The sequence below is a fragment of the Lagenorhynchus albirostris genome, chromosome 2 (genome assembly GCF_949774975.1).
Source record: "Lagenorhynchus albirostris chromosome 2, mLagAlb1.1, whole genome shotgun sequence".
Classification (NCBI taxonomy): Eukaryota; Metazoa; Chordata; class Mammalia; order Artiodactyla; family Delphinidae; genus Lagenorhynchus; species Lagenorhynchus albirostris.
Genome location: NC_083096.1, coordinates 167381921 through 167404705, shown reverse-complemented (window position 1 = coordinate 167404705; position 22785 = coordinate 167381921). Strand labels below are relative to the sequence as shown.

At 43.6% G+C, this 22785-nt stretch overlaps 2 protein-coding genes across 4 annotated transcripts in view; one reads left to right on the top strand and one right to left on the bottom strand.

Moving 5' to 3' along the window:
• STPG1 (sperm tail PG-rich repeat containing 1) overlaps window positions 1-22785 on the bottom strand; it is a 51335-nt gene that overhangs the window by 18845 nt on the left and 9705 nt on the right. The window contains exons 2-5 of the mRNA XM_060141088.1: window positions 22414-22554; window positions 14635-14753; window positions 5288-5389; window positions 768-938 (exon numbers count right to left, since the gene is read on the bottom strand). Coding sequence (XP_059997071.1) covers window positions 768-938; window positions 5288-5389; window positions 14635-14753; window positions 22414-22486 — 465 coding nt within the window. The 5' untranslated portion in view covers window positions 22487-22554. The remainder of the gene's footprint in view (window positions 1-767; window positions 939-5287; window positions 5390-14634; window positions 14754-22413; window positions 22555-22785) is intronic.
• NIPAL3 (NIPA like domain containing 3) overlaps window positions 11792-22785 on the top strand; it is a 76402-nt gene continuing 65408 nt past the window's right edge. Inside the window, exon 1 of one of the 3 annotated variants that reach the window (XM_060141079.1) lies at window positions 11792-11919. The gene's annotated coding sequence lies outside the window, so the exon portion shown is untranslated. The remainder of the gene's footprint in view (window positions 11920-22785) is intronic. The other 2 variants (XM_060141078.1, XM_060141081.1) reach the window with 2 other exon arrangements.

Below are 22785 nucleotides of genomic sequence, written 5' to 3'. Positions count from 1 at the left end.
AAGAGACTCGCCCAAAGCCATACACAGTTAGAAAATGGCAGAGTCGAGATTTGAACCTGAGTCTGTCTCTTACCTGTTAACCACACCATTCTGCCTCAGTCACTACAAAGTGAGGGGAAATGGTGAACCACTGCTGTTAAAAAAACCCAATTTTCTGATATGGGAAGACAGAAGTTTATTTTCCCTCTAAGAATAAAATAGTGTCAGGGCTTCCCTGGTGACGCAGTGGTTGAGAGTCCGCCTGCCGATGCAGGGGACACAGGTTCGTGCCCCGGCCCGGGAAGATCCCACATGCCGCGGAGCGGCTGGGCCCGTGAGCCATGGCCGCTGAGCCTGCGCGTCCGGAGCCTGTGCTCCACAATGGGAGAGGCCACAGCAGTGAGAGGCCCGCGTACCGCAAAAAAAAAAAAAAAAAGAATATAATAGTGTCTGCAGATAAAGTGGTACGTAATATAATCATTGCTACAGATGAGAAAACCGTCCCAGAAAACTTATGTGATAAGAGTAACTGCAGTAAGTATTTTCCGGGGCAGTGGTCTTCCCACTGCTCTATACTGACCTCCGTGTTGCCCACATTTTTCTCTGGGTTCTGCAAATTCCCTATGAGAGTTTTGTCCAGCCTCATGTAGCCATTGGGTAGTCAGCAAATGCTAACTGGCTTACCAATTGCAGTAAATGCTATTCCCCAAAGCTCCCCCCTTCCTTTCTTTTATCTTAGCAAACCATTAATTCAATATATATTTAAGAAGCACAGGCAGTGTTCTTACATTGTAATGGTTTGGTGCGGGAGTTTCAAATTTGAGAACTTTCACGAAGCTTGGCAACTGGAACATGCTGGAACAGGAATTACTGAAGTCTTTCTTCGAAACAAAACGTGATGGTATAGTGTACGCGTTAGCTGCAGGGTATTTAGAGACGATGGTGTCCAGTCGGTCACACTGTGAGGAGAAAGTCAAGGGAATCCACATCATCACGTATCTTATGGCTCCGAAGGGCCACTGTCAAAAAGATGGTGCCCAGCACCAGGTCTAAACACATTTTATAAAAGGTGAAACCCTGGCAGGTAACAATGATAAAATGACCTTGGGCTTTGAGAATTTGCTCTTGGAAAATGCAAGTTCAGACCTGTGTTAACTTCTGTAAACTAACTCTAATTATTCATCTTATGTTTGGGACTTGGCAAAGATAATTCTTCCATAAAAGCATTTCCACCCAATCTCATTTCAGGACACTTATACTTGACTCATCAGCTGGTGGGTGATTTATATGATGGGACGCTTTAGACTTGCTTCTTCCAACGTTGGTTTTCCTTTGAGTAAAACCCTCACTTTTTGTTTCTAAGTTTAAATAATCCAAACTTCCTAAATAACAAGTTTGCTTCTAACATCTTAAAGGTACAAGGCTCCATAGGGTTTGCCTCCCACCCACACCTCCTATCCACCACCTAATCACTGATTTCATAAAACTCTACGATATTTTTGCTGTTTCAACAGAAACCAATACTACTCCTTCCAGGAAGCCATGATAAACTATTTTCAGTTAAAAAAAAACAAACAGAATCAATGTTTGCCAAATGAACAGGGACAAAAGCCATAAAAACTCGGCGATAACATCACCTTACCCTGGGATAGTACGGCAGGTATTGAAGTCTGATAAGACAACAACAAAAAAATGTCATTATTTTATGGGTAAAAGCTTGAGAACATTGCCCTGGGTTTCCTCCACTTGACAGGGGTCAATAAACAAGCGCAGAAAGTGGGGGAGGTGTGGGAAGGCATCAGCCCCTCGCCTGACTTCACTCTGTACGTGGCGGCAATGGTCCTCACCATCTGGTTCATGCACCACCAGTAATGTGGGTGGATGTGCCACCAGAAGCAGGAGCGTTCTTTCCAGAGTCTTAGCTGTCCTGAGTCTAACCTGGGTTCGAGTCCCAGCTCCACCTCCTCCTAACTGTAAGGATTCACTGATGTTCCCAGAAGTAAGGTCACCCCAGCCTTGGACTCACCTTACCTTTGCATTTGGGGCAATAGTTAACCCAGTACTTTGCAGGGGCGTTGCATTGGATCCTCATGACAACCCTGGCCCGAGGATATTATGAATATCCCCACTTTACAGATGAGGACCCTGAACTTCCTCAGCTAGTGAAGTGTTGGAACCAACATTCTCGCCTCCATGAGAGGATATGGATCAGATATCCATTCTGAAGAAGAATGAGCCGAGAGGAGTCACAGCAATGCGTTTGCATCTACAAGGCGAACAGCTGATAAATGCCTGTGGGAGGTTTTAGCTCTGGAAGAATCACTACCCGAAATCTGCTGTGCCCGACGGGGCAGACACACCTCCGCTCTTTCCTTCTAACTTCCACAGAAGAAGGGTGGCAAGGTCAGACCTTCCTTGGTGCTGCCATTTGTAGCGTGTCTATCCTGAGTCACCCAACAGAGTGGGCAGAGGGTGTTCTTCTAAAGCGCTAGTTCCCAAAGTGTGTTCCTCGGCCTTCCAGGTCTGTGAGATAAGGTTGTGTTGGTGGTAGCGGCAGCAGGGAGAGAGTTCCAGGGTCAAATAAATTTGAGAAGTTTCACACCATGTTCCCATTTTGAAGATTCATAACACACATTGGTGTAGTACATGCTCTGGGAAGGTCTGCAATAAAGAAACCTCTCTAGCTTTGGGTTTTTTTTTTCTTTTAATATTTATTTATTTATTTATTTCAGTTGCACTGGGACTTAGTTGCAGCATGCAGGATCTTTGTTGTGGCATGTTTAGTTGCAGTGTGCAAGCTCTTAGTTGCAGCACGTGGACTCCTTAGTTGCGGCATGCACGTGGGATCCAGTTCCTGGACCAGGGATTGAACCCAGGCCCCCTGCATTGGGAGTGCGGAGTCTTACCCACTGGACCACCAGGGAAGTCCCATGTCTAGCTTTGTTTAAACAGCCTTCCCCAACCTTCCTCCATCATAGAATCTTTTGGCTTAAGATACCTACTAATATACCCTTTGGGAAAAACTGTACTAAAAAATTCCTATTCGAGGCAAAGTTCCATAAAGCATTGCAGTAGAATTAGTCTGAGTCTAGTTGAAGGTGACGGTCACTCAACAACCCTCCCCGCCCCTTGGCTTTCTTTTCATTGCCAGGCCTCCGGTCTCCAATTTGGCCACATGCTGGCATTTATGAACCTCTGTCCAGCTCTTCCAGAGCCGCTGCTGCCACCACACAAATACAGAAAGGCCATGGACGCCTCCTCCCACCTGCCCCATTTAACTTCCTAGTCCGTCCCGTGAATAATTCTGGAGCAAAGCTTTGGAATACCGTCGTGAAGCTCTTCAGACGATTTGAATTTAGGCGGATGACAGGTCCTCTCAAAAGGCTGGGCGCTGTTGCTCCAAGAGTCATCAGGAAGTTTTTAAAGCCTGTTGACCCCCAGAGTCTCTTGGTCAGCCTCACCCAGAGAGACACGCTCCTGCTGGCCATGCTGGCTCCAGCAAGGCAGACCTTCCTCTGATGGGGACTACTTTTAATTCCCTCAGGGAATTGGGATCCGGAAACAAGAGGCACTGAATGTGAAAGGCAGCAAAAGAAGGGGCGGAGGAATGAAATTCTCGTCCAGTTTGGGAAGGAACGAGGCGAGATGTGGGATCTCCTGACAGACTTCCACCAACCACTTAAGGTCCCTTCCCAAGGATATAGGAACTTATGTGTTTACAAACAGAAATAGAAACCCCCATATCCATCACAGCGGGCAGAGGAAGCCTGAACAACTCACCTTCTGCCTTCTTTGGGGTTTGGTCTGAATTTTTTAAAGACCTGATTAGATCCTGTCATACACAGGATCCTGTCACACACAGAGCTTCCCTTGGACCCCTTCTTCTCCAGGTGGCCCAGCCACGTCATTTGGAAAGTTACTACATGTAAAGCCTAGCAGGGACTTGATGGTGTGCTCTGATTCAGTGACTTCTCTGGCACCAGGCAGGGATGGGCAGTGCCATTATTTGGCAACGTCTCAGAGAGAAAACCTAGGTGCTGCAGGAAGTCTTGTTTGTGACTCAGGTGGTGACAATCATAACATTCAACATGTTTATAATGCTCTGCAATTTCAAAGTCTATTTTACTCATTGCAACGTCAATTTGCCCATCGCCTCCAGGGAGTCTCCACTCGATGAGGCAACTGGGACACAGAGGGTGACGTGCTTGAGGTCACATCGAGAACCCACGGCTGAGTCAAGATTGGGTCTCAAGTCCTGTCTCCTGTGCCAGGCCATTGGGAGGGGGCACTTCTTCTGCAGATCGCTTTGGAGTCTCTTTACTCACAGGGCTTGGGACAGAAGGAGAAGTAGAGGCGTGGTTATTCTGTGAACTCACTGGGGGCATGTGCAACCTCAACGTCTTTGTTAATAAGGAGTTAACTCCAAAGTCGGTTTTCTCCTTGAGTATTCAACCCTGCCAAGCTTGAATTCCAATAAGTGGCTGCATTCAGTGTGTCTTAAATGGTCTCTTTGTGTGTGGTTTTTTTAAAAAAAAAAAAATCAATTCCAGTGTCAGGTATCGTAATACATTTTTGCAAGAGATTATTATAAGTTTTAAAGGGACAGACGGCATATGTGTTTTGTTAATGCTGGAGTTTGGGTTTGCTTTCTTTTTCACTTTCCTCCCTCAGCTAGTCTTACCCTACTTTGACCCTTTCTCCTTGTTATATCTATTTTTCTTGGCAACTGAGAGGTGTTCAAATAAAGACTATCCTTGCCCAGGTCTGGTCAGAGACATTGGAACTTCGTTTAGCTACTTGACAGCTGTAGCCTTCCACAAAGATAAAGACCCACATCTTACAAAGGAGAGAAATGGGGAGGAGAGGAATATCACTAAATTACCTGCCTGCTGCCTATTTTCTTTTTGGTCCCATCAGATTTCTCAGTAACTCGAATAACCCAATTAGATTAAGCAGTGTAAAAAGTCCTATTAGGGCAAGATGTATAATAATAACTTTTTTCCTGGTCTGCCTAAAAATCTCAAGAAAACATCTGTAAGTCCATTCCACACTGACAAAATTGGTTTTGGATGATCAGGTTCTGAATATTCTTCTAGCTTCTCTTCCCACTCTGGCAACGTTAGCAGTGGGGAAAAAAATTCCTTAAAGACATAGGCTCCAGTTTACCTGCAGGAAATTTGAGGAGGCAGTTACTCTCCTAATTAGAACCACGGGCCTTTGGAGAGAAGGGACCAGTTGTCCAATGTATGATTATGCAATGAATGAAGGAAAGTACCGAGCAGTTAATGTTCAGAGAAGGGGTTCTCACCATAGAGGGAAAAGTACACGTCCCTTTCCTAGACAACGACACACTGTCAAACACAGGCGACTGGTGAATGACGTTGTAGAACCCAGGACCTGGGATATCATCCTGAAAGGGAAGAGAACGTAGTGTCATTGGGATACTTTCAATTCCATGGTGCTTTTCTGCAAGTTTTACATCCATTAACACTAAGCCTTACTGTAACCCTCTGGGACAGGCAGGGATGCCACCTCGTGGATGACAGCCGGGCTCCACCAATTCCTGACCTGCCCAGTCACCATCTCAGTTAGCAAGCGCTGGGGCTGGAATTCCACCCCGGGTCTGGGACCCGCCCCCACCCCAGGGCCCTTGCTCTTTCCACTGTGCTGTACTGCATTCCAGGAGAATGCTGTTGTTTCTTTGTGCCATTAGAGATATGAGCAGAAAATGCAATCCTGAGTGCGGCAGCGGCTGTGCAGTGCGTGTGTGCAGTGTGTGTGTCAGTGTGTGTGTCAGCGTGTGTTGACTGGGTTCACCAAACCCACGGCGAGGGAAGGGTGACCGATTTCATGTTCACCACACCCCACCTGACTCAGCTTCCTCCCCAGCCTTTCAGAAGAGAAACCAGGGAGTGTTTCTGTTTATAAAGCAAAATGAAACAACAACAACCTTCATCCCAAACAAGACCATTTCTAACTCTCAGACAAAAAGAGGCGGGTTCATGGGGCTCAAGTCCTAAGTGATGCGGGTACGTTAGAGAGGAACAAGCAAAAGCTTGATTTCTAAGCTCATTTCTGCCGTCGCAGTTAATTGGGCTTGGGTCTCATTTCCCATGCTAGTTACCAGGGGGAAGTAAGTGTTGACAAAAGTTGGCCAGGCAAGTGACATGAAAGGATAAGGATGCCCCACCGTCTCGAGAGTTTACCGGGTGCCTCCTTGGTGCCAAGAGCTTTTCAAAGGTTGTCTCGTTTAATCCCCCGGTGAGAAAGGGATGCCCCCATTTTATAGATGGAGACACTGAGGCACGTAGAGATGAACTTGCCCGAGGTCCCACTGCTGTCCGTGGCAGCACCTGAATTCAGCGCTTCATGATGGTGTACACAAGCCTTTTGCAGTGGGGCTATCAGCAGGTCCATTTTAAGGAAAGCGAAGCCCGGAGACGTTGGGGCCGCAGCTAGTAAATGGTGAAGCGCAGACTTAAACCCAGGCAGCCTGACTCCAGAGCTTGCTACCTCTAAGACCTGCCACCCAGGCTCCTCCTGTCCCCACCATCCCTACTACCTTCCTCAGAGCAGAGAGAGAGCTCAAGGCACCATCAGGGCCTTCAAGGACTCTCCAGTGTGGCCCAAGCAGTGTGTGATTATGGTTTAATCTAAGGGCTATTAACAGGTTCTTCTGTGCTGAATTTTAAATGCAGTGAGCCTTTGAGCCTTGCAGGTGGAGGCAGGGGAGCTGATTCCTGCCTTGTAGGTGATTATGGTCCCTGGTGGACAGAGGGGGAGCTGACTACCAGGAGAGTGAGGCAGGAGATGCAGGAGATGCAGCCCGACCAGAAGAGCCCTGGCATGTGGGTGCAATTTGAGGTGCTACAGGAAGGAACAGAAAGAGGTTTTTCTAGGGGGCTGTTTGCAGGACTGGCATATGTTTTGTTTGTTTGTTTGTTTTTTTAATTTATTTATTTTATTTATTTATTTTTGGCTGCGTTGGGTCTTCATTGCTGCACGAGGGCTTTCGCTAGTTGTGGCAAGTAGGGGCTACTCTTCGTTGCGGTGCGTGGCTTCTCATTGCGGTGGCTTCTCTTGTTGTGGAGCACGGGCTCTAGGCACGCAGGCTTCAGTAGTTGTGGCACGTGGGCTCAGTAGCTGTAGCTCGCGGACTCTAGAGTGTAGGCTCAGTAGTTGTTGCACACAGGTTTTGTTGCTCCACGGCATGTGGGATCTTCCTGGACCAGGGCTTGAACCCGTGTCCCCTGCATTGGCATACGGATTCTTAACCACTGCGCCACCAGGGAAGCCCATGGCATATGTTTATTGATGGTCACTGCATGCCGGGCACTGTTCTGAGTACTTTATACACACTAGCTCATTTAATCCTCATTTTAAAGATGAGAAGACAGGGCCCAAAGGGATAAGGACCAAGGTCACGCAGCAAGTAACAGAGCCAGAATTTGAACCCAGGCAGTGTGAGGACAGTCGACTCTTGACCACTAAGCCAAACTAACTCTCAGACGAGTGCAGGATAAAATGTGCAGGATAAAAGGAAAAACAATCCCGCTGAGTTTTGAATTAGGATTCTAGCATCAGTGCTACTAGCTAAGTAACCTTGATCTAGTCACCTCTCTAGACCTCAGTTTCCTCATGTGTAAATCGAAGATGTTGCACTAAATGACTTCGGGCACCTTTTAGCTTCCAGAGTCCCTACAGTGAGGGAAAGCTGAAGCAGGAAGTGTAACTGCGACGCTTCTAGGTTGAAAGAATAAACAGTGTTGGACATCTCCAGCCCCCAGTCTGCTGCCACACTCCCAAAACCAGCATCAGCCCACAAGAATTTTCTGGGCACCTATATGTGTCTGAGGATCTAGGGCTGCCAGATAAAACACAAGCCTGCTCCATCCCACCCTGCCCAGTTAAATGTGAATTTCAGATAAACAACAAAAAGCTATTTTAGTGTAAGTAGGTCCCAATCAATATTTGGGATATACTTATACTAAAGTAGTTTGTTATTTATCTGAAATTCTAAATTAAGAATCCTGTATTTTTATCTGCTAAATCTGGCAACCCTACTGGACCTTAATCACATTTTAATTCTGCCACATTGCAAACTGGTTTGAGTCCAGGACAAGTAGGAAGAGAACTGTCACCTCTTAGCCTGGAGGGAGAGCATGCTGCCTGTTTGCTCTTAATGACTATCCAAGAAGGGTCCTCCAGGCAGCAGGATGCTGGGGCTTGCCAGTGGTGGCTCAAGAGGGCGACTGTTAAATATTTTCAGAAATGTTGCTCGTGGTAGCTTGAAATTGAAAAGGTTGGGGGGCGGTATTTACACCACAGAGATTGGCCAATGCTCTAAATCAGAACTTTCCTTGTGGAGGAGAGAGCTGGTTTACCAGCACACCACCACCTGCACTCCACACCAAGTAAGTTTCAAAGCTGCCTGGAGGGAAAGGTCCAGCTGTAGGGGGTTCAAGCTTTCTCCTGCAAAAGCTAGAGGTGGTGGATGGCTCCCTGGGAGGGCAATAGAAGTCCAGCCTTTGGCCTCTGGGATAACAGCTCACGTGACTAATGTTATATGAGGTCGATGAGTTCTGGCTTCTCAGCATCTCCCAGAGAGCGAGAATCCAAGTCAAAACTGGTGTGAACTCAGCCAGCCCTCGGCTTCTTGGCCAAGACCACCCCAGAAGGCAAAAACCAAATAAACCAACCAAATAAAATGGGTGTGGGGAGGGAGAAGGGAAGAGAACTATTCATTTGAGCTCTGCTGACTGCCTGGTGTGTGTTCCACGGGGAGCTCTGGGCCAGGGCTACACCCATTGTCCCCTGTGCACGTGAGAACTGAATGAGTCAATGCACGTCCCACCGGCCTCATCATTACCAGTCCTCAAGTTGCCACAACAGCCTCAAGGGAGCAGGACCTTCCCTCGGCGATTAAAGGCCCTCAGAGTGGGATGGAGCAAGAGATGATTGATGTTGCTGGGCAACATTTGGTGGAAATGCACTTTGAGAGCTCTCTTGAAGGATTAAAGTCCCAAATGGGCCGCACGTGCCAAGGGCGGGACACAGATTGACATTCACTTGACCTTGGGATAGGTTTAGAGAGGTCATGAGGAGGAGGGGAAGAGAGGGAGCAGGGCACTTACCCCCTCACCCCAGACAGCTCCTTAGGGTACGGCAGGGCCTAGTGTCCACAACCTGGACCCGGTCACATCTGCACACAGCCTGGATTTTCTAGTCCCGATTTCATAGATTCTGTCCAATTAAGACTTTCAGGTTTGTCAACCCATTTCCGGGTTGGAAAATGCGGTCTCTGCTGGATCATTGGCCAAAGCCCACAACACTAGAGCTGCCTTTTGACTCTTCAGGGATGTTCTGCTCTGCTTTGGTCTCTTATGGGGGCGGCCAGCTGGGGTTCTCAGGAGTGCACAAGATGAATGAAAACTAAGTCTGCGGAAGGGCGAGCGGTATATTACAGGAGGAAGACACGCCTGAGGTGGAAACAGAGCCCTGTCCTGTGGTTAACCCACTGGCACAAGTGCCCAGGAATTTGGGGTTCCTGCGGGAACAATTTCCTTTTACAAACACCTCTGGTCTTAGGGTCTCAGGACAAGGCATCCATCCACACTTTTCTCAGGCTGATGTGGCCAAAGTGGTGATAGCATGGGCCAGTGTCTGCCCCCAGGGCACGTCCCCTCACTGGGCCTCAGCCCTCCCATCTGTGAACCTGCAAAGAGGCAAGTGCGGGTGTGGAGAGCTACAGTTTTCAACCCCACTCCGGGCCTCCATGAGGAACTCAGGGAAAGGGGGCCCGATCGGCAGTGGCTTCAAGCAGCAAGTCCCCTTTACCCGCTCCACCGACGGGCCTCAGCATGGGATGCTGTCACAGATGGGGCCCCTCTGCTGAGCCCAGGGATTTCGGGGTCACTGAAGCCCTTCTGGTTCAAACTGTCTACAACCCTGAGAAGTGCCCCTTGTAAGACGCCCTTCCTCCTTTCTGCTTTCTCCCCTCTCCCCGCCCCAGCTCCATACACTCATGTCTGGCATCAAAGTTTCCACGCCTCTGATAGCAGAGGAGAAGGGAGAGGCAGGGAGCGTACTTCAAGCAAGAAAATGACACTTTTTTGTTCAGAATGGGGATCTCAGAAATGAAAGATCCCTGGGCGCCCTCAGGGAGCAACCAGGAAAAGCGGGATGAGTTCTCTTGAGGAGATTGTTTCTTAGTGGCCCAGGTGAAGAGCAGGTGTGGGGGAAGCCCAGGGACACTGGCCACCTGGGCAGATGAAAATGGGGACCAGGTCTTTGCCCATCGCTGGTCTGGCTGGGTTGGAAACACAGTCAGACAAGAGAAGCCAAACCTGCATTTTCAAAGCATCGGTTTACGTCAGCAGCGTCTCTGAGCACCCGTGGTCCTCTTTTGCCGTCCCCTCCTCTTTGTTAACTCTGGCGTCAGCTCATTAGCAGCCCTTGGAAATCCCCTGAGTGGAATGTGCGCCAAGACTCAATTCAACAAGCACACACTGAAGTCTGCTGTGGGCCAGGGCCCGGGCGGGGGCACCAGGATACAGGCGGTTGGCAGCTTAGATGTTCTAGGAATGGGATGGAGGAGACGCAGCAAAGCAATGCAAGATGGGTGGGACAAGTTCCCGTGGCTCGTAGACTTGAGTTGGGATCATTCATTCGACCCACTTTTGAGGGGCTTTGGGGGTCTGGAAAGGACAATGACTGCTGCCCGAGGAGTTCCGGCTGGGTGGAGACAAGATGCGCATGCCCATTACCACCCTGCCAAGCAGAAGGTGCTCGGGCATTCAGGGGAAGGTGTGCTGGCTTCCACCCGGGAGACGCGAGGAAACAGTATGGGAGCCTGGAGCTGCTGCCAGGGTCGTCCTCACTCTGCCTGGCCCTGGCTGTGCCACTTACTCAACCCTCTTTGTGTCCCAGAGTCATTATCTGAAAAGTGGGGATAATAACGGGACTTAGCTCCCAGGGTAATCGATTATGGGGATTAAATGAGTTCATAAAGGCAACATCTTCAAGGGGAGCCTGGCACACTGTCTGTGCCGCCAAGTGTTTGCGATTTCCACCAGCGTGTCCTGCAGACCCCTGAGGAAGGGGTGCTGGTGACTGATATGGAAGTGGTCAGGCTTCCAGAGCAGGAAGGTCGGGCAGACCCCACTGTGGTTCAAACACGCAGCTGAGTGCACATGTGGGGAAATTATCCCCCTGAAGGTGGCGGTCTCTGCAGACTGAACTTCCTTTCATTGAAAAAGCTCTGACATTAAAAAATTCATTAAAAAATATCCCTGGTCTGGTGCCTTATCAAGGCAATAAGTGAACCGTATTAACTTTGTACAATTTCACCACAAATTAAACACTGTCCTGCTTACCGCTGGGGAGGGTGGATTTGCTGTCAGGCTATGTCTGAAATTAACATGTATTTTAAAATTGTGCATCTAGAGGAAAGGGTGTCTGTATCCTACCAGTATCCTTTCATGTGTGCCTGGAAGGGATTAATCAGGTTTAGGATCATGGAATAGTCATCCCTGGCAAGGGCCTACCTATTATAACATCCTTATTTTTAAGATGAGGAAACAGAGATGCAAAGACTTTAAGGGAGTGTCCTTAGTGTTACACAGCTTGGGAAATAGTGACCACAATCCAGGGTGGCATGGGGACAGAATCGGGAGGTGGGGGAGGAAAGTGTCCCTCGGGTGGCTGGGCTATGCTCTGTCCCAGATTAGGCATGTCTCTTCATGCACCCAGTGTCAGCAGCACATCTGTACATAACTGTAACATGTTCAGGGAAGCAGACTTCATTTCTAGCAGCCAAAATTGCCAGCCCGGACGCCGAGCCCAGTGAAGGATTCCTCGTACGCAGCAGTCAGAGTCTCATGGGGAATGGGAGCCGGGCAACGAGGCCCTGAAGTTTCTCTCCAAAGTCAGCCTGATAAGGTAAGTGCACATTTCAGAGGGCACTGATTCTCTGTGTTAAAGGTGTGCTAGATGGGTCACAGAACGAATGTGAGGACACAACCAAGTCATGAGATGAGGCACAGGGTGTGTACGATTAATGTCATAAGAAGGGTGGTGAGACACCAGAGTTTTAAAATCTGCTTTTAATTTGTATTGCCTCACTAAATTATTGGGTGATGTTAAACAGAATTCTTAACTTCTCAATGCCCATTTCTCTCAGGAAGAATGAGAATAATGAGGAGGCAATAAGACATTTTCTTCCTGTTTTTATAGCTTGAAGAACCTAAAAAAGTATAATAATCCAAATTGTACATTTCAGATGAGGAAACTGAAGCCCGGAAAAGTCAAGTGATTAGTCTAAACCCGGCCAGCTAGTAACAGAGCAGAAGAAGAAATGGAGGGAGTCCTTCAGGCAAGAGAAAAATGATACCTGTTGGAAATCTGGATCTACATAAAGGAATGAAGATCTCTGGAACTAGTAAATATGTAGGTAAATGTAAAATGTAGAACCCCGAGTATAAATTGATGCATTTAGATATAAACATAAAATTTTATATCTAAAAATGCATCTAAATTGATGCATTTAGATATAAACATAAAATTTAAATCATTTTTTAAATAATTGACTATTTAAAGCAAAAATAATAACCCAGGGGCCAGGGTTTTTAGAAAGGGCCATGCCCTTTCTAAAAAATTCCATACTTATTTACAAAATGCTTTCAAGTGCTTAGATGAACGTTTTCACATCGTCAAACTAACGCAACCACGTTTGAAGAGTACTAATCAAATTTCTGTACTATTTCTCTCTGTATCGGATGCTGCCTATAGCTTTGGCTGGCTGCCACCTTGCTTCCTTCAGCAGAAAAATTTCTGAAAAGTAATAGTCGTTTAAAATGCAAACTTTAAAAGCCAGACCATTCAGTTTCTGGATTTGAGTCTTCAGAACACGATCATGTAGAATGGGGTCTACACACACGACATCTTCCCCTATCTTGAGTTTGGTCTGTTTGGCGGAGGCATTTTCAGAAACGCACTCGCTGACTTTCATAGATGGACTTGATGGCTTTGCGGGCCACAGAGGGAGGTGTGGTGCCAGGTGTGGACAGAGCATGAGGCTTAGGAGTGAGCCGGGCCTGGGTTTGAGGTCTAATTCTTTCAACGTTGATTCAGCAGATATTCATGTGGGGCCTCTTATGTGTCAAACCCTGCATTGTGAGACCTCGGGTGGGTCAGTCATTTAACTTCCCTAAGCCCGGGTTTCCTCTTCCGTTAAATTAAGGTATAAACCCTTCCTCTTAGCATTGTTCAGAGGATTAGAAATATGGTCTAAAACTGGTTTCACACATAGTAGGGATCGGTAAATCGTGGCTGTCATTATTTTTATTGGAGGTTGGCTGCAGATATCTGAGAGATGGACAGTATATTGTCGGTAAATTGACAAATGGAAAACCAGACAAAAAAGAGACAGAGAGACAGACGGACAGTTAAAACATAGAGAGGAAACACCTGAGCGGATAGCTTATTTCTCACCGTTGGAGAAAACCTGCAAGTAATTAAAAATATATGTGTGTGTGTACACACACACTATATTCTTTACTATTTGCTTTCTCGGAATCCTAAAATATCAGAAGTGGAGGGAACTTAAACATTCTCTAGCTCAGCGCTCTTATTTACAAAGGAGGAAACAGGCCAAGGGGCACAGGGCTTGCCGAGGACTCACCTGCGTCCAGGACCCAGCTCTCCCCATCCCCTCTCGCCATCTTGGCGAGGGGGTAGGATGAAAAACATTTTTAGAATGCAGCAAAAGGTAACTGACATGATGACTCCCCAAAGGAATGTTATTCTAAAGGTCCTAGTTAAACGAATAAAGGAACGAAGATGTTAAAAGACTCTTGCGTCTGCGAGTTGCTTCCTCCCCCTGCTGGTGAGAGGGGAGAACATCAGACCTGGGCTTTCAGCCGGTGAAATTACATAAGTTAGGTGAGGACCCACCAGGACCCACGCAGAACGTTCCAGATCAAAGAGAAAAAGAGACACAGGTATTTGGGGAAGAGGGTAAGGAAGGGGGAAATGCAGGAACAGTTCTAACACATTGTCAAAGGAAGCTTAAAAAAAGAGGGGGGTGTCATCACAAAGGTAATTTTACGTTTATTAGACTCGTTTATTTTTCCTTTTATGTTATTTGAAGAAAGTCTTGTTCTTCCTGTCATGTTTTGAGTGAGGCGGGGGGGGGGAAGGATTTTTATCTTTTACTTCATACGTCTGGGATTTTTGCATTTTTGATTTTTATAGTAATTTTTAAAATACATTTCTTGTGAAAAAATGTTTGGTTTCAGTGTGGCCCCATAAGTCCAGACATGTTTTCCACTGGATTTAATATCTTTCCAGCTCATTCCTACAACCCAGTCAGAGCGCACAGCTGGAGAGGGTGCTGCAGCTCCTTGGATGACACTGCCCTCTACTGGTCACAGAGACAGACGCACCAGCCAGACCCGCGTGTCTGTCCCCTGAGGCTAAAATCCAGACTAAAAGTAAAGTATCTCTAAGACAACGCCATTACCTTTTTTTTTTCCCCTCGGTTTTAAAAACTCATTTAATGTGTTACTTTTCGACACAAAACATACCACAGGCTAAATTGATACAAACAACTACTACATTTGATTTTAACGAAAACGCCAAGAGGCGCGCCATTACCTTTTTATGGTAAAACCGCTTGGCTTGACTATTAAATCCTTTTTTTTCTGATTCTGGAATTCTGGAAGGCTGATATTTAACAGGAATGGAGGATTGTGTTGTATACACAGCAGTAAAACCTAAACAACAAAAATAGAATAAAAAATAGCACAAAACAGAGAACTGACGAATGCACAAAACACAGAGCTATCTGTTAACATTTTATTTTAAATGGAATAAAAAGAGAAACTTGCCTTTTGACAAGAGATAAACATGAAACTGGGTTTTTTTTTTTTTAAAGACCCTCTTGGTAATTTATTGGTTCCCGCCCGGCCATCCACCCCACCTTTCCAAGCACCTCCAGCTCTTAAACTAGTGAGACTTGGTCACACAGCTGAAGCATATTATCAAGGGAAGAGGAAGGATCCGACAGGAAAGGCGTTCTTGCCAAGGAGGAAGGGGACACAAAACCATCTGGAGCAGCCTTGGAAGAGAGGCAGGCAGGGGAACAGAGCAAGAGACCTCACTCATCCTCAGCCCAGAATCACAGATCAGCGAAGCACTGTAAAGATACAGAGAGGTCAGGAAATCCCAGAGCAGAGTGGGGCTTGCTCTCATTTTTCAGGACACAGTGCAACACAAGCGTAAGTTTAGGTTTCTGAGCAGACTTGGGGTGAAAAAGCAGAAGGATCATTTATAGAAAATCAAGTTAAAATTTTATATGTCTGGGTTGTGATGTATAAATGATATACAAACTCCCCCTTTTACATTCCTTCCAGTGAATGGTGCAGAGAACCAGAGCAAAGAGAGCTATACAGAGAAAGAGTTCCGGAGACGTGCACTAGGTTCCCCTCAAGTAGTTTCCTGAGTATCAATCAGCCCAGGCATGTGAGAAAACTCCCCGAGGCTGGGGAAAGATTCACCTGAAAAAGTTAGGGTAAACAATACCTGAACACTGGGAACAGGAATAGTTCCTGTTCCCACAAGTCAGAGTGGAAAACCTCATAATTCATGGGACACAAGGAGAATATGCAGAAGGGTTTTGCCTCAGAAATAGGGTAAAATTACCCCTAGGCTAAATGCTTCTCTGGTTCCAGCTAACAAAGCTTAAAAGCAAGACTTGAAAAGATCAAACTTCCCAAGTAACTTAACTGCATCCCAGAACAAAGCACAAGAATTCATAGGACTACTAAAATGTACAGCACCCAACAGGTAAAAATAACTGGCATTTGATAAAAAATTAATGGGCATACAAAGAAGGGAAAAAATACAATTCACAATGAGGAGAAAATAAACAATCGATCAAATCCAACTCAGAAATGATAGAGATGATAGAATACAAGAACATTACATTACAATAATAATTGCATTTGATATGTTCAAGAAGCTGGAAAAAAGACTGAACTTATTAAGTAGGTGCATGGAAGATATAAAGAAGATCCAAATCAAACTTCTACAGATGAAAACTAAAAAGTCTGAGATTAAAAATACACTAGACACTACAGAAAAAAGACTAGTGAACTTGAAGACATTGAAATACAAACCAAAACAAAACACAGAGAGAAAAAGGACTAAAAAATACAGAGTATCAGTGAGCTTTGTGAAAACTTCAAGGAACCTAATATACGTTCCAAAGAAGAGAGGTGGGAGAGAGGAAATAGAAAAAAATCTTTCAAGATAAAAGTGGCTGAAATTTTCCAGATTTGATTTAAAAAAACATAAACCTGCAGATCAAAGAAAGGCAGTGAAACTCAGCACATGAAACAGGAATTTAACTCCACCAAGGCACATAATAATCAAATTGCTTTTTGTTTTTTTACTTTTAATTTGTTTTTTAAAAGTTTTTGTCCTGGGCTTCCCTGGTGGCGCAGTGGTTGGGAGTCCACCTGCCGATGCAGGGGACGCGGGTTCGTGCCCTGGTGCGGGAAGGTCCCAAATGCCGCAGAGCGGCTGGGCCCGTGAGCCAGTGAGAGGCCCACGTACCACAGAGAGAGAAAAAGAAAAAAAGTTTTTGGCCTCACCACTGTAGCATGTGGGGATCCCAGTTCCCTGACCAGAGATCGAACCCGTGCCCCCTGCAGTGGAAGCACAGAGTCCTAACCACTGGACCGCCAGGGAAGTCCCCATCAAATTGTCTTTTTAAAGTGATAGGAAGTCATAAAATCAGGCAGAGAAAAAAAGACACATTACACACAAAGCAACAAATGTAAGAATAACAGCAGATGACCATCAGAAACAACGTCTGTTAAGGTACCAGAAGGGAAAAACTATCGCCCTAGAATCCTGTACCCTGTAAAAATATCTCTCAAAGATGAAAGCAAGACAAAGACTTTTGAAGATATACAAAAACTAAAAGAATTAATCACCAGTAACCTGGAACTACAAGAAATGGAGGGAGTCCTTCAGGCAAGAGAAAAATGATACCGGTTGGAAATCTGGATCTACCTAAAGGAATGAAGAGCTCTGGAACTAGTAAATATGTAGGTAAATGTAAAATGTAGAACCCTGAGTATAAATTGATGCATTTAGATATAAACATAAAATTTAAATCATTTTTTAAATAATTGACTATTTAAAGCAAAAATAATAACTCTATTGTGGCATTTATAACGTATGTAGAAGTAAGATGTTTGACAGCAACAGTGCAAAGGCAAGGAAAGAAAAAATAAAAATATACAGTTGTAAGGTTCTTCTACTATATGTGAAGTGTAATAATATCACTTGATGGTAGAATGTGATAAAATTAAAGATGTATGTTATAAACTCTGTAGTACAGATCAGCAAACTTTTTCTATAAAGGGCCAGATAGTAAATATTTAAGGTTTTGCAGGCTATATTGTCTCTGTTGCAACCATGCAACTCTGCCATTATAGAGTGAAGGAGCCACAGACAACACATAAACAAATAGAGGTAACTATGGTCCAATAAAATTTTATTTATAGAAACAGGCAACAGGTCAGATTAGGCCCAAGGGCCAAAGTTTGCCAACCCTTGCTCTAAAGGAACCATGAAGAAAACATTGCAAAGAGTTATTCCTAAAACGCCAACCAAGTAGACAAAATAGAAACACAAAAATATTCAATACAAAAGAATCCAGAAAATGTAAATAAAGAACAGATGGGACAAATAGAAAGCAAATAGATAGATGGTAGGCTTAAACTCACACACCAATAATCACATTAAATTTAAATTTAATGTGATTATTAAACACATTATTTAATTTAATGTGATTATTAAACACACTAAACATCCCAATTACAAGACAGAGGTGGTTGGATTGGATAAAAAAGAAAGACCTAACTACATGATGTCTACAAGAAATACACTCAATATAAACCCAGGGATAGGTTAAAAGTAAAAGTATGGGGAAAAGATACACTATGCTATCAAAAGAAAGCTAGGTATTAATATCAGACAAAGCAGATTGCAGAGCAAAAAATATTACCTGCAATAAAGAAGGTAATTTCATAATGATAAAGCGGCCAATTCCTCAAGAGAATATAACAATTCTAAGCACTGATATACTCAATAACAAGAAATTCAAAATACAGGAAATAAAAACTGATAGAACTGCACGAAGAAATAGAAGATTCCACAAAAATTGTCAGAGATTTCAAAATCCCTCCCTCAATAATTTAAGCAAGTAGATAGAAGACCAATAGACATACACGACTTGAACAATACTATTACCTAACTTGACCTAACTGACATTTATAGAACACTCCACCTATCAATTCTATACAATCTATCCTAGAAAACTGAAGAGAAAAAGACATTTTCCAAATCATTCTATGAGGCCAGTTACTACCGTGTTACCAAAGCCAGACAGAGTCATTACAGAAGGTGAGAGGGAATCACTATAGATCATTAACCCTCATAAATATACGTGCAGAAATTCTTATAAAAATGTTAGCAAATTAAACTCAACAATATATAAAAAAGATAACACATCATGATGAAATGAGGTTTATCTCAGTGATCCAAAGATAGGTTAACATTTGACAATCAATGTAATTCACCATATTGACAAACTAAAAAAGAAAAACTATGTGATCATGTCAATAGAGGCAGAACGGAATAATACAATATGTACTCTTTTTTGTCTGGTTTCTTTCACTGAGCACAGTTATTTTGAGATTCATCCATGTTGTTCAAGTATCAATACTTCATTGTTTTTTATTGCTGAGTAGCATTCCATTGTATAGAAATGTGACAATTTTTTATCCATTGTTGATGAAAATTTGAATTGTTTCTAGATTGGAAGTATTACAAGTAAAGCTATTAACAACATTCAATCCCAGGTCTTAAAATGGACATAAGTTTTCATTTCTCTTGGGTAGATACCTAGGAGAGGAATGGCTGGATCATACTTTTAACTTTTTTGAGAAGCTGCCAAACCCTTCTCCAAAGTTGTGGTATCTTTGTATATCTCCACTATTAGTGTGTGAGAGTTACTGTTACTTTCACATCCTCAACAACAATGGGCAGTCTTTTTTTTTTTAATTAATTAATTTATTTATTTTTGGCTGCGTTGGGTCTTCGTCGCTGCGCACGGGCTTTCTCTAGTTGCGGCAAGCAGGGGCTACTCTTTGTGGCGGCGCGTGGGCTTCTCATTGCAGTGGCTTCTCTTTTTGCGGAGCACGGGCTCTCGGTGCACAGGCTTCAGTAGTAGTGGCTCATAGGCTCAATAGTTGTGGCTCGCGGGCTCTAGAGCACAGGCTCAGCAGTTGTGGCACATGGGCTTAGATGCTCCATGGCATGTGGGATCTTCCCGGACCAGAGCTCGAACCCGTGTTCCCTGCATTGGCAGGCGGATTCTTAACCACTGCGCCACCAGGGAAGTCCCATGGGCAGTCTTTTTAATTCCAGCCATCCCATTAGATGTGTAGTGGTATCTCATTGTGACTTTAATTTGCATATCTCTAGTGACTAATGATGTTGAGCATCTCTTCATATGCTATTTGCTACCTGTTTATCTTTTTTTTTTTTTTTTTTGGTAAAGTGTCTGTTTAGTAGATGGAGAAAGCACTTTGTAAAATTCAGTGTTCTTTTATGATTAAAAGAAAACCCTAGCAAACTAGAAATAGAAGCAAATTTCCTTAATCTGATAAAAGGCATCTATGACAAAAGCCTACAACCAAACATGATACTGAAAGCTTTCTCTTGAAATAGAGAACAAAACCAGGTTGACTGCTTTTATACTTCTGTTCAACATTGTACTGAAGAACTCTAACCTGTACAAAGGCCAAGAAAAATAAATAAAAATACATAGATCAGAAAGGAAGGAAATAAAGCTGTCATTATTCATAGACAAGATTGTATATGGAGAAATTTCAAAAGAATCTATAGATAACCTATTAGAGGTAATAACTGAATTTAGCAATGTCAATATACAAAAATCAATTAATTTTATTTCTATGCCAGCAGTAAACAATTAGAAAATGAAATTAAAATAGTACGATTTACAACAGCATAAAAATCAAATGCCTAGAATAGATATATAGAAGATATGCAAGGCCTCTACATAGAAAACTATAAAACATTATTGAGAAAAATTTAAGAAGACTTAAATAAAAGAAAGGATACACATGGATTGGAGAACTCAATATTGTAAAGATGTAAATTATCCCCAACTTGATGTCTAGAATCAATGCAATCTAAATCAAAATGACAGTAAAGATTTTTTTAGGACATTAATGTGATGATTCTAAAATTTATATGGAAATTCAGTGTGGCCAAGAGTAGCCAAGATAAACATAGTACATAGCTGAAGGACTTATACTAGATAAGAAAAAAACTTGTTATAGAGTTACAGTAATTAAAGGTGGTATTTGAACAGCATAAAGAATCCGGAAGCAGACCTGCATATACATAGACATGATTTACAACAATGATAGCACTGCGGAGTAGCAGAAAAAGAATGCTCTTTCAATAAATGGTGCTGGGCAATTGGATATACATACTGAAAACAATAGATTTGGACATCTTCATACCATGCACACAAACAATTCCAAGTGAATCGTAGGTCTACATGTGAAAGGTAAAATAATACAGTTATTAGAAGAAATTATTTTGGGATAGGCAAAGATTTCTTAAATAGGACAGACATTATACACTAACTATAAGGGAAAATATTGATAAAATGGCCTATAGTAAAATCAAGAGCTTCTCTTCATTAGCACACCATTAAGAGAATGTAAAGGAAAGTCACAGACGGAGGGAAGATATTTACTTTACCTATAGCCAACGAACGGATACATTTCTAGAATGTTTTCAAGAACTCCTAAGAAAAGAAAAACCCAATAGAAAAAATGGGTAAAAAACGGGAACAGTCACTTCTCCAAAGAGAATATCCTAAAAGTCAGCCAACACATGAAAAAGTGCTCAATCTTTTTGATCAAAGGACGATGCAAATTAAAACCCTGATGAGCTAAAAGTGTTGGTGAGGATGTAGAGCAACTGGAATGATCATACATTGCTTGTAAGGAAGTAAAATTGGCACGCTCACTTTGGAGAACTAGTGGTGTCAACTGAGCTGATCATAAACACACTCTGACCCGGCAATTCTCCTAGGTAGAGACCCAAGGAATGTATACATACATGTCCCAAAAGACATGAACAAGAATAGTCATAAAAGCTTTTAGTCATAGTACCTCAAGACAGGAAATAATCCAGATGTCCTTCAATAGTATAATGGATAAACTAATTGTGGTACATTAGAACAAAGAATGCTATGCCATTTTACGGCAATGAAAATGAACTAATCACTGATACATGAAACATGAAGTTAAATCTCTCAAACATGAGAGAAAAAAGCCTGAGAGAAAAGAGTTCATATTGTATGATTCCAATTTATATCAAGTTCAAAACAGACTAAAGTAATTAATGATATTAGAAGTCAGGATAGCCGTAGTGTTTACCTTTGCAGAGAAGGGGGGTAATGCCCAGGAAGGGACAAGACAAGGGCTTCTGGGATGCTGGTGTTTACCACGGGGTCTGAGAAGTGATTCCATAGGTGGTGGTTTCTTTGTGAATATTCATTAAGCTGTACAATTATGATTTATTTTCTGAATATATATTAAGCTTCAATTTAAAAGTATTAAAGAAAAAGAGAGAGTACTAAATCAAAAGATGGGAGGAAGAAAGAGAGGTCCAGCTGTGGGTTTGAGAGCAGCAGGGACTCTAGAGGCCCACCAGGGAGGTGGTAATACCCCTAAAAGAAAAAGCAGTGGAGTGAGTGAGGATCTTGGAACGAAGTTTCCAGCCTCAGCAATGATTCCCCAAGCCCAGAGGTAGTCCCGGATTAGTGCATACTAACAAAACCAAAGGAATACATGGGCTGAGACAGTGGAGCTCTCACCTGTCTGGATGGATGACCCATGATCTGAGTACCTCTCCCCTCCCTCACCCAGACTCCCATCATCACATCACCTTTTTCTACTGAGAAAGGTCCAAAACTTGAAATAAGGAGGAATAGCATTTGTGCCAGTAATGGCTGGAGTTTAACTTTCCAACAACCTGGCAGAATGGGGGCTTGGGTTAAGTTTTAGGAAATAAAGTAAGATCTCTTCCTCCTTCTCCCCCCCACCACCATCCTTTCTTCTCATAGTTTCTTCCCAATCATCACCCTAGAGGCAGTGGGAGAATGACCAAAGCAATCTATTTGATATACTTAAGAGTGGCCTGGTGGGTATAACCCAGGATTTACTATATCCCCCTAAAATTTGCTCTTATGTACTAAAATGAACATATGTCAGGAGCTCTCGTCCCCAAAGACCTCTGTTATAAAATTCACTAGACCTTTCTGTACTTTGTCAGTCTTTCTGGAATATTTTTTGCCAGGGTGTTGGTCTTTTTGCATAGAGTTGTCCATCTTAGCAAAGTTCTGTGATATATTCCATGTGTTTGATGAAAAACTTGACTGCGTGTTCTTCTAAGCACCTGAAACAGCAAAATACAGCATTTGTAGGGATCACTTCACAATCTTGGTAAGTATGTTGATTGGGTTCTGTTGTATCTGCAGGATAAACTGAGAAATCTTGTGGGTAGAGGCTGAGATTTACCAAGTTCCACGACCCCAAATCCCAAACACATTGCACTGCTTGTAGTAGGAACTCTGAAAGTGGTCTCTGTTGATGTTACTTACAGAGCTCCTGTAGGCTTGAATTTTAT